Raw genomic sequence first — 11,839 nt, 5'->3', positions numbered from 1 at the left:
AAATCAAAATTCTTCTTGTTCAAGATTTCCCCCAATTTGCTCTTTCTCCCTCTTTCTTTTCTCTTCTCTTCTTTTCTCTTATCTTCTCTTCTTTTCTCTTATTTTCTCTTCTTACCAAATATTAATTTTATGAGATGACCTAACTCAACTCTTACTATCTCCTTTCTCTCTAATTGGGCTTAGCTACTCAGTCTATTTTAACTAATTAGGCCCATTAGCTATTATTTCATTATTCCATCAATAATTATAATAACTCAATTAGCCAAATTAACACAACAATACACATTTAAATAATTATCACCCAAAATAATAAGTAAATAATTATACTAATAATAAAAAAACTATTAAATAAATAAAATAGAAAAATTGGGATGTTACACAGTAGCCTATAGACTCCATGTTGGGCTTGGGAAGTTGTCGCCTTAACCATGCTCCACACGACACTTGGAGTTGCGATTGTGCTTGAAACCATATAACTTACTGGTTATTTGAGTCTATTCCAAGTATACGAGCATTTCTTATATGTTTTAATTTTATTGTTGTTTGTGACATTAATTAGTTTTTTTTGTTTCTTCAGTGTTGGACATACGGGCATTTCACCAACATCTATGATAAGAGGGTGTAACGTATCGTAGAAGACGTTCCACGAAGTTAGGAGATGAAAGACCAGACAGGCGATTCAGGGTGGGGTTGAGATTACACGAGGATATTGGATGCTCTAACAGTAGACGATGTCGTATGGACACCATACACAACTCACTGGGCCCATCGTCCATTCATTGATGTTGTATTATATTCAGGGCATATGAGGTAGGAGATCTCGGTGGCTAGACACTTACCTGAGAGGTGTCTTTGACCGCATGGTTATGTCTAGGGCATCCCTCGACCAGTTCCGGAAGCTTCTGAAGGAGGCATTGATAGATGGTTTCGTAGCGACATCATCAGCTCTGCTCATGACATTAGGTCTAAGGCAGTAACTGTTCAGCACCCTTCGCAGTGTGAGTATGGTTATCTAGAATGGTATCTCACTATATTGCATCCTCGTCTCATACCACCTGCCACAGGGTCTTCCTATGTTGTAGGGCCTTTTGTTGGCAGGGTTTATGATACAAAGGTACCTGGTGATGACGCGCCTCCACCACCACCTTCACCAGGCTCAGATGATTAGGAGCGTCTCCATATGATGGTCGTTATTATGGATAACCTCATGGGTTTGGTAAACCCGGATGAAGAGGTTTTCACAAGATTAGTTGGGGTTGCACACATAGCCCTGGGGGGTCTATTTAGATTTTTTGATTTTATAGTTGTATATTTTGCATATTATTTGACTCAGGCTACTTCTCACATCATAATACTTTTATTGCATAATATTTTACCGATTACATGTTTCAATTAGAAGATAAACATAACACAAGACAATACAATACAACAATCATAAACAAAATAACTAAGCATGAAAACCTAGTTACTACAAGATGATTTTGGACGTTTCAACATCTTTATTATATCATCAATCGATCTTGAAATCTGCGGTTCAAACTCGATCCGCCCCTTAGTTATTTTACGGCGAAACAATTTCCACATGACTGTCACGTTTTCATCAATCTTCAACTCAACCAAGTTGTATTTTACCTCCCATTATTATCAACCCAATCTTCACGAAACTCGATCATTCTCACCCTTCTGTTCTCAGTATCCAACAACAATTCATTCAACTTAGCTATCAAGCTGTCGAGAGATAAGGCGCCATTCGAAAACTTGAACTCAACATGAGGATTTTCATTGAAATACACTTCTGCCTTAATTAGAAATTGAGGAAGAGACATTTTTAAAGATGTTTTTTCTCTATAACATATGTCCCTATTTATAGAATCTTGAATTCATTCTTGACCACACAAATTTGCCGGTGAAATCACAGCCCTACAAAACTGTCGACAAAATCATGATCGTCCAAAAAAATTGACAAAATACATTACCAGAAATTTCAGTTATCAACTAAATTTCTGGTATAGACTGGTAAATTTTGAAATTTTTAGAAAATTTTGTAAGGTACCGAAATTTCAAATGAACTATCAGAAATTTATGTGATACCGAAAAAAATTATTTTCTCTTTTTGAGAAGGGGTATTTGTGTAATTAAAAAAAATAGGGGGTGCCATATAAAATTTAGGGGTGGGCATCTAGAAACCTCGAGAAAAACAACTAACAAGGCCCAAATCCAAAGCATGACTCACCTCCCTCATCACGAAGTTATAAAATTCCTCTTCTCTGCTTGAAAAACCTTTCCTTCCCATTTCTACATTCCCACTCTCAAAATCCTCAAAACCCTAGAAACCAGTTGCTTCCAACGATGTCCAGTGAATCCGATGCATCCGTTAACAAACTCTCTTGCGCCAACTGCTCCAAACCTGCAAATCTTCAGTATGTATTATTCCCTCTTTTTCCCTGTGTTCTACAGCTGCATAGCAAGTTTCAACCAGTTCTGAATTTTGTTTTCTTGGATTGTAAATTGATCTTATTTTCATTTGATATGTGGTTACGACTTAGTTTCTAGCTCTGATCAAATTGATTTTAACTTTGCTATGAATTTTTTTGTTTTGATTTTATCAGGTGTCCGAAATGCATGGAATTGAAGCTTCCTCGTGAAGGTTCTGCATTCTGGTATGTGATTGTGTTCTACTGTTAGTTATTTGAAGTTCCGTTATTTCGGTTATTGAATCTTTATAGTTAGTTATAAAATGAAATAGCCATGAGGATAGATTGTATATGATCTTTTAGAATAATTAGGGAGTGTTTGGTTTGAGAAAATGTTTTCTGGTTTCATTGTTATTTGTATTTGTAAAACTGGTTGGTTTGATAAACAACTAATCAAGAATCAAGATTCAAGCAATCAAGTACTTACCATATAAGTGCTTGTGTGTATAAGCTATTTCTGAAACAAAAGATTAAATGAAGTCAAATTCTTTTTAATTAATTTATAAGCTGTTTCATAAGTTAAAAAAACTTACATATACGTCACAAGTTGTTTCCATAAGCTCTCCCAAAATGAGTGCTTATGTCAGTTAGTTGATAAAGCTCCGATAAGTCCGTCCAAACAGATCAATAAACAAGTTGAAAATAAGGGGCCGTTCTGCAATTACAAATGGAAGCAGTCGATCATAAGACTAAATAGCTGTTTTTCTAAGCAAACAAAACAGGTTTCAGTGCTTCACATAAGCTGTGTAGATGATTTTTGTGTTTCTTTTTAGGCAGTGATTCTATGTAATGTGAGTCTTTAGTTCTTCAACTATTGCCTAAGAGACAATGGGTCATTTTTGTTTCAGTGTTGTTTAATAACGGATATAGTGGTTTTACAGCGCATCGGATTTGAAAACACTTCTATTTTTCTGCGATACACAATTTAGTATAAAGTGTTGCCAAATAGAGGCTATAATGCTGTAGTAGAATTTGAATAGCCCATTATTTTCTGGAATCTGCGATAGACAACACGGATATGGTTCTGACTAGTAATACTGTTCTAGTTATTGTAAAAAAATAAGAAGTAAGCTGTGATTGATCTAACTAAATATTTATAACAGATTGGTAGTTATTAGGGATTAGCATTATGGTGAAAGGGATGACATTGTTGCTCCGAAGGGCACCGTATAAAAGGTGAAGTTGAGCAATGTTGCTAATTGTGACGAGAGAACAGTGAATTTCTACTAAATACTTACTGTTACTTCTTACAACTGTTGAATCACACAGAATTTTATTTCTCATTGTATGAATATCTTTCATATATTTGAAATCAATTTTGGTATCTTGTAACAGCTCCCAAGAATGTTTTAAATCTTCATGGAGTTCGCACAAATCAGTGCATCTGAAGGCAAAACTATCTTCAGGTGGTACACAGAATTCAGACTCACTTGGTGAAGGATGGCTATATTGCGTGAAGAGAGGGCAGGGTCGAACTCCAAAGCTTCCTTACTATGACTGGACTGGGTAAATTTCCAGCATTTCTAAACCTTTCTCGTTTCAAAACTTATAAGTATCCCAATTTTTTAAATTAATAGCAGAAGATTATATTATCAGTAACAATATGTTCATGTTTTTGCAATTCGTTCATAGTCCTTTTTAAATTCATTCTCCGCTAGGGCTGGAAATGAGTCGAGTCGAGTCGAACTCACCTCAACTCAGTTTGACTCGTTAAGAATTGGTCGAGTTCGAGTTCGAGTTCGAGTTCGAGTTCATGACGAACTTTTTTTTCAGCTCAAACTCGACTCGTTAAGAATTGGCCGAGTTTGAGTTCGAGTTCGAGTTTATCTCGAACTTTTTTTTCCAGGTCAAACTCGACCTGTTAGAAGTTTACGAACATCTCGACTCAGCTAGTTAGGTTTATCTTATTAGGTTCAACTCGCTTATTTTACGGACTTAAAAGTAATTTTTTAAAGTCTATTATATATATATATATATATATATATATATATATATATTTGACATTTTAAATTAATATTTTTTAAATAAAAAATATAGAAACAAAATAAAAGTTATAAGATTGGAATTTATACGATGTTACTTTTATTTATAGAAATATTTTACTCACTAGAGAATATAAATTATTAATTAAAACCGTTAGATTAAAATAAAATATGATACTAAGGTTTAGAGCAAATATTTAAACCTACTCTTAAAGACAATATAATCTATCTTATATATAATCGAGTTGACTCGTGAACCTAACGAGTCGAACTATGTATAGTTCAAGTTCAGCTCATTTAGTTAACGAACTTAGTTTTTAGCTCATACTCAGCTCATTTGGTTCATGAACCTAGTTCAACAATTTAATTTTCGAATCGAGTTTCGAACTATTTTCGAGTTAGTTTGGTTCATTGCCAGCCCTATTCTCCGCCATGTTCTCTGTTTTTTTTTTTTTTAATTTGCAATTTTTTTCCAATTATTTTGCTGAAATCTAATTTTATTTCTGCTCTTGCAAGTGCGCTGCGGCCATATCCCATATCTCCTAAACGGATTGTCCCAGCTCATGTTGTTATACCTGATTGGGCTGATGATGTGAGTAATCTGACTTCTTCCTATTTAGATGCTTAACATTTTATCTAATTTTAAGTGTTTGATTTATTTCTCTTTTAAAAAAGTATTTAATAATTTTACGCCAATACAATTTGAAGTTATCTTTTCATGATATACCGAAGATTCATTGGATTCTAATTTGTTTTTATCTTTTCTTAGGGAATTCCCATAATTGAGCCCAATAGTGATCTGCAGCATACTGTTGAGGTAGGTTGTTTAGAATTCCCGCGTACTCAATTGATGTTAATCTTTCAAGATCAAGTTGCATATTTTATGAATTGTTTTATTCCACTTTCTAACTAATATATTAATTTGTAGATCAAGTCACCAGATCAAATTGAAAGAATGAGAGAAACTTGTCGGGTGAGTTCTGCCATTTTGCCTTGTAGATTGTCAGGGAGAAGTTTTGAACTCTATGCTGTTTCAATTAGTAACCTAATGCAAAACTGGTTTATGTATTCTTGTGCTGTAAATCGTTGATCGCAGCAAATAACGGTTATTCAAATTCCACTGCACAAAAGTGCTATTAGCGTATTTTCACTTAATAGTGTATCGTAGAACAACAACATTTTTTTTCAAATTCTGCTACGAATTGTGTTAGACCTCTTATTAATATACATTATAAGAGGAGGATCTAGGGCTAAAAATTAGTATGTTGTAGTTTTTTTAACTAGTATACATTATAAGAGGAGGATCTAGGGCTAAAAATTAGTATGTTGTAGTTTTTTTAATATAGATTATAAGAGGAGGATCTAGGGCTAAAAATTAGTATATAGACTGAATTTGATGTAGGCAGTTTTATGTTGTAGTTTTTTTTAATTAGTAGCCGTTTACTTTTATTTAGCACAAGTGGACTTGTAGTATCTGCTATTGGTGCAATTACCATCCGAATAAAAGTAGGAAAGAAAATGGGGATAGGTAGTCAGTTATTGAGTGTTGAAAAGGAAAGGGAGAGGCCAAACTTTGAAACTCTTGGAGAGTGAGAACTCTCGTAACCTGTCTTATCAATTCTACATTATCCACCATTTGTGTTTCTGTTTGTCTGTAATCACTAAGTGTTGAAAGTTATCTCTAGAGAACATCAATACAGTTTGGTCATGTGTTATTCATCACTGACAGTTTTCTAACACTAACTTATTGATTCATGTCTCTAGAAATAAATTTTTAACTGAGTTAGTGATTGATTACAAACTAACAGAAACACATAACTCTCCAAGGGTTTGAGAGCTTGGCCTATTCACGTCCTTTTTCCCACTGCAAGGGTTACAAGAATTCCCTCTTCAAGGGTTTGCGAACTTGGCCTATCCATGTCCTTTTTCCTACTCAATAACCGCCTACCTATTCTGACTTTTATTCGGCTGGTAATTGCACCAGAAGTTACTACAAAACCCACTCTGTTAATTAAAACAAACTGCTGCAACATAAAATTGCTCACATTAAATTTGGTTCCTGTACTAATTTCAATTAGTAAGAGAATAAAGTATTTCAAACAATTATAAAAAAAATTAAAAGAAAAACTAAGGTTTTGGTAAGATGTTCTTCAGACATTGTTTATTTTTTGTCTGTTATAATTAAGTAAAATGGCAGACTTTAGACTCTCATTTCACAAATTGATTCGTAGATTGGAAGAGAGGTGTTGGATGCTGCTGCTCGGATTATTCAGCCCGGCGTGACAACTGATGAGATTGATAGAGTAGTTCACGAGGCAACTATTGCTGCAGGTGCTAATTTTAATAAGTTTCACTTTTGAAACCCTTTTCAGCTTTTACTTTTATTCAGTTTAGTAAGTTTACATAATATTAAATTTTGAAAATTTTATATTCTATAATATGCTCCCTGGCTTTCTTGATGTCATTGTCATTTGGCAATTACAAAAGCCAATGAGGCTCCGGCATAGATACTTGACACGACATGGATACATCGACACCGTTAATGTCTAAAACATTGGGCACTGATACATATATATTTACTTATTTATTTGATAAGATATGAAACATTATTTTTAAAAGATCTAAATTGATCCATTGGTAGTGATGTAATATTTTTTTATAATTTTAACTTCGCAGGAGGATACCCTTCACCTCTCAATTACCATTTCTTTCCAAAATCTTGCTGCACGTAGGTACTTTCTTTCTGTACATAATTTATTGTTCATAGACTGTATTGGTGTTTATCAAGAACAAACTTTGCTCTCTCTAACAGGTCAGTTAATGAAGTGATCTGCCATGGAATTCCTGATGCAAGGTAGAATGATCAGAGTTTTTTTTCCTTCTTTCTTCTTCCTATCATTTTTCTTTGTTTCTAATACTCAATTTTACTTGTAGATTTTCTGACTATAATTACAGAAAATAAGAGCCTGTTTGGTTTGAGGAAATATTGTGTTTTTATTTTCTATTTTCATTTTAAACCACAAATGCTGTTTAAGTTTAACTTTGTTTTCTGTTGCTAAAGATTAATACAAAAATAGTGAAAAGATGCAAAAATTTAAACCAAAAACTGTTTTTAAAACCAAACAGGCCCTAATGTTCTCAGTTAATCCTTTATATGATAACTTTATACTTGATTAGTGAAAAGGAAGTGCTACTTTAGTGTCAAAAAGTAGACAATTATATCCTTTTCAAATTCAGAACTTCTCAGAAATTTAGTCATTCCGCAGGAAGCTTGAGGATGGGGACATTGTAAATGTTGATGTCACTGTGTACTATAAAGGCGTTCATGGTAAGTTGATTAACATTTCTATGAATTGAACTTTTGCACTATAAGATCATAGAATCGACACTTGGTTTCACTGTGTATTATAAAGGTGTCCATGATAAGTTGATAACATTTATATGAATTGAACTTTTGTACTGTAAGATCATAAAATTCGACACTTGGTTAATCATGTGAGTTGTTATGCAGGTGATCTCAATGAAACATACTTTGTCGGAAATGTGGACGAAGAGTCGCGGCAGTTGGTCAAATGCACATATGAGTGCCTGGATAAGGCAATATCCATTGGTATGTACAATCATGTTTATTTGAATATAATTTGAATGTAATTTCTCTAACTAAAGATTACATTTATTTTTAAGAAATTGACCATATGTTCCTTTTTCATTATTTTCCATCAAATTCAGTTAAACCTGGGGTACGATTCCGTGAGGTTGGCGAAGTTATTAATCGTCATGCTTCAATGTCAGGCTTCTCAGTGGTACACAGCTCAATTCTTTCTTACCTACAGTGTTTTTTGTTCACACTTTTGGGTGGTTTATCTATTTGTTCCTCACTCATATTTTCCCTTGTTCTTATAGGTAAAATCATATTGTGGTCATGGAATTGGAGAGCTTTTCCATTGTGCACCAAACATTCCTCATTATGGAAGTATCCTTTCCTTGTTTAAAAGCATTGCATGGCAGTGTTGTCAAATAGATGCCAAAACAATGCTTTAGTGTAGCAAAATTTCAACAAAAACGCTGCGACAGGCAATAATATAAAGTGTTGTCAAATAGTTGCTATAGCATTACAGTGAAGCAGAATTTGAATAAAATGCCATTTTCTGATATCTACTATTGACAACACCACTACAGAGTATGCGAAAACACTTTTTGTTGGATATAAATTCAATATTTTCAAAAGTTGAATCAGTTTTATCGATATTAGCATTCACTCTTTGTTAATTCGTATTTAAAAAAAAATTACATGGAAGAGAACACTTGCAATACACCTTAACCACTGGCAGGAAATAAAGCAGTTGGTGTGATGAAGGCTGGTCAGACTTTTACAATTGAACCAATGATCAATGCAGGTATATATGTAAAAAAACTTAATCAGATAACTTTGATTATATATGTAATCTAGCAAATACTTATGAATGATTGTTTCTAATAGGTGTCTGGCGAGATCGATTGTGGCCAGATGGATGGACCGCTGTTACAGCAGATGGTAAACGAAGTGCCCAATTTGAGCATACTCTTTTGGTAAGAACATTTCTATTTTCTTGATATTTTTCTTAGGTTCATATTTAGAAGTGCAGATTGTGCATGCTTTAGTTGGTACCGTTTTATTTTAATATGATTTATTCTTTCGATTATTAGGTGACAGAAACTGGTGTTGAAGTTTTAACAGGGAGGTTGCAGACATCACCCAATGTTTTTCCTTGGTTAAATTCATAATCGGGTGAATCCAGAAAAACATATGCTGCCATTTTCTATAATACCATATAGTTAATGGACAACCAAACCATATTTCATTGCTCTGCTATCTCAGGTTGTCTATTATATCTTGGTGTATTTGTAACTTTTTGGTCAAGAGTATGATTAGCAATAAATTGTTTGTTATTGCAGATTATTTGCTTTTGTAATTTTGTTGTATTTTCTTTCTTCTGCATGATAAATGATGATTTGAGCCTAATTTTTGAATATCAGGCTTTATGATATATGTGACATACCCCTTGTTTTGATGTTTTTAAATACAAGTGCTCTATAATGTTTCAATAGGAAATAACATCAAAATGATATGAAATGTGTGATTGTTTTGCATGTGAATTTAATTAGCTTTATAATATGCAGTTACAATAATTGTTTTGTATGAAACTTGATTAATAGTAATATAAAACCACCCAAAGAAAAAACATGTATACAATATATACATGAACAAACAGAGGGTGGTAAAAAAAGGAAACAAACTTTTTAGCTTTTCAAGGCTTCTTGGTGGTTGCAGCTGCTGCAAGTTTGTACCTAGAAGCATAACTATTAAACAAAGCAAGTGCATTACTTGTAACTTCTGCAACATTCTTCGCCCTAACCTTAATCGTTGCAACCCTTTTACTCATCCTGTGACCAGGAAATGATTGCACACAGCTACTAGCATCTGTTAAGGCAGTACTAACCCATGTCTCAACATTACTTATGTGCCACAACACTTTATCATTGATGATGGTGTTAAATTGGTTCAACTTTTTAAGTTCTTTGATGGCTTGGGTAAGTTGGTCAACACTATCATTGATTTGATTCACACAATCTTGAACGGTTAGATACATCCTTTTGTTGTTATGATCAATTGTCTCGAGTTCCTTGGCTGCGTCTAAAAGGTACACTCTTGTTTGAAGGGCTCTTGAGAGACTTACGGACAAGGCGAGTTGGCGAGTTGGGCTAAATGTTGAGGGCCATTTATGGTTGAATGTGAAAATTTGTTAAGGCAACGAATGCATAGATTAGGATAGAGAGTACCATTGCAAGAGGACTTTATGTAGGTTATTGTTTGAGAATTATGTTTGGCCAAGGAGGACTCTAAGAGGAGTGAGAGAAAAATAGCTAGTGATATGAGAATATATTTTTGTGCCATATTTTGTGTTGCAAATGAACCTTGGTTAGCTAGTGTGATATGATGATAGAAGAAGAAAACTTCCAAGGCTCAAAATTGATGAAGATGTCTAATGGGGGTGTGTTGCTTATATAGAGTTCCATACATGTTCCCAAGTGCAATTTTTTTGGTCAAACTCCCACATGCAATATTAAGGATAGCTGTTATCTTACTTTTCTTTGCTGTTTGGCTCATGTTGCGTTTATTGAAGTCCACTACTAATGCTTGCATTGATTTGCACCAAGCATGGAGAGGAATATTAGCATTAGTATTGATGTTGATTAAGCATATAATTTATTGATCATGTTGTGTATACTATAATAGATATATTAGATTCATAGATAAGATTGTCTACCTTAATGAGAAACTAAGAAATTCTTAATACCACAATGGAGTTAAATCCCAATTTAAGAAGCTTGTTTTCGTTATTTGAGTGAAATGGTGTGTGAAGTAATATTGTTGGTCACACTTTTTGGCTTTGTACGTTTTAATCGTTAATTCCACTATTAAATTAATACGGATTTTTTATTTTGATTTGTAGTATAAGATGTTGCTTCTACATTTAATTTAGAAGTCTAGAAATCTCTTGTATACATGTCAAATTCTCATGTTTTGTATCTTTATCTTCACAAACCTAAATTAAAACCTCAACTTTTAAAATTTACTCTTAAAAATTCTTAATTAAAATTTTTTAGACTTAAATGTATTTTTGATCTCTTTATTTTGGTATTTCTAATCTTTTGGTTTTCTTATTTTAAAATTCAATTTTTTCGTCTCTATACTTTACTTCTCTTTGAATTTTCCTGGTCCTCAAAAAAAAAAAAAAAAAACCCGTGGCATCATGTCACGGAAGAAGCTGAGGTGGATATGGGCCATGAGTTTGACAAACCATTTCATCAGTAAGGCCCTAAAGAAACAGAATCCAGCCCAAATACTTGAAGGACTATGATACATCCCTTATAATCCGTAAATGAAGTATCACTACTGCTTGCATATGTAATAGAATAATCTAGGACAAATCATAGCTGTCATAGTACTGACGACTGTCAGTCTTATCCTTTTATTGATCCCAAGGAATATGCTTTGTACTCGGCTATTTAAGAGCCAATCCATTTCAATAAATGCAAGCAATGAATTATGATTAAATGTTAGGATAGTGTTAGCATTATCGTCTATGAGTTTCTTCTTCTTCCATCTGTTTATGCTGGTTTTGTGACATTGGTGCTTTCATTGAATATGACCTCCCCTTCCGACAACTCCGATATCCTTGCAGCTCTCAATCAAATCATCCAAACACAACAAACGTTTCGCCATGATATTACAAACCTTTTCACCGAAATGGGTCCGATCCGAGCAAACTTACCACCACCTGCCGACCCTAACCATCTTACCCACCCACTCTCCAACACAACAATTAAAGTAGATATACC

At 33.7% G+C, this 11,839-nt stretch overlaps 1 protein-coding gene and 1 pseudogene across 1 annotated transcript; one reads left to right on the top strand and one right to left on the bottom strand.

The window, feature by feature from the left end:
* Positions 1-2,256: 2,256 nt before the first annotated feature.
* Positions 2,257-9,483, top strand: LOC131637703 (methionine aminopeptidase 1A-like). Its single transcript, XM_058908308.1, has 16 exons — positions 2,257-2,420; positions 2,610-2,660; positions 3,810-3,980; positions 4,973-5,048; positions 5,226-5,273; positions 5,385-5,429; positions 6,688-6,787; positions 7,133-7,184; positions 7,269-7,310; positions 7,723-7,784; positions 7,968-8,066; positions 8,186-8,259; positions 8,360-8,429; positions 8,788-8,853; positions 8,937-9,025; positions 9,143-9,483. The coding sequence occupies exons 1-16, from the start codon at positions 2,350-2,352 to the stop codon at positions 9,218-9,220; spliced, it is 1,194 nt and encodes a 397-aa protein (XP_058764291.1). The 5' UTR covers positions 2,257-2,349; the 3' UTR covers positions 9,221-9,483.
* A 261-nt stretch (positions 9,484-9,744) lies between these two features.
* Positions 9,745-10,391, bottom strand: LOC131637704 (pectinesterase inhibitor 9-like; annotated as a pseudogene).
* Between the last annotated feature and the right edge of the window lie 1,448 nt (positions 10,392-11,839).

This window comes from Vicia villosa, unplaced genomic scaffold (assembly GCF_029867415.1).
Source record: "Vicia villosa cultivar HV-30 ecotype Madison, WI unplaced genomic scaffold, Vvil1.0 ctg.002073F_1_1, whole genome shotgun sequence".
NCBI classification, from domain to species: Eukaryota; Viridiplantae; Streptophyta; class Magnoliopsida; order Fabales; family Fabaceae; genus Vicia; species Vicia villosa.
Note: the sequence above shows the minus strand (reverse complement) of the source record. Positions and strands in the feature narration are given on the sequence as shown.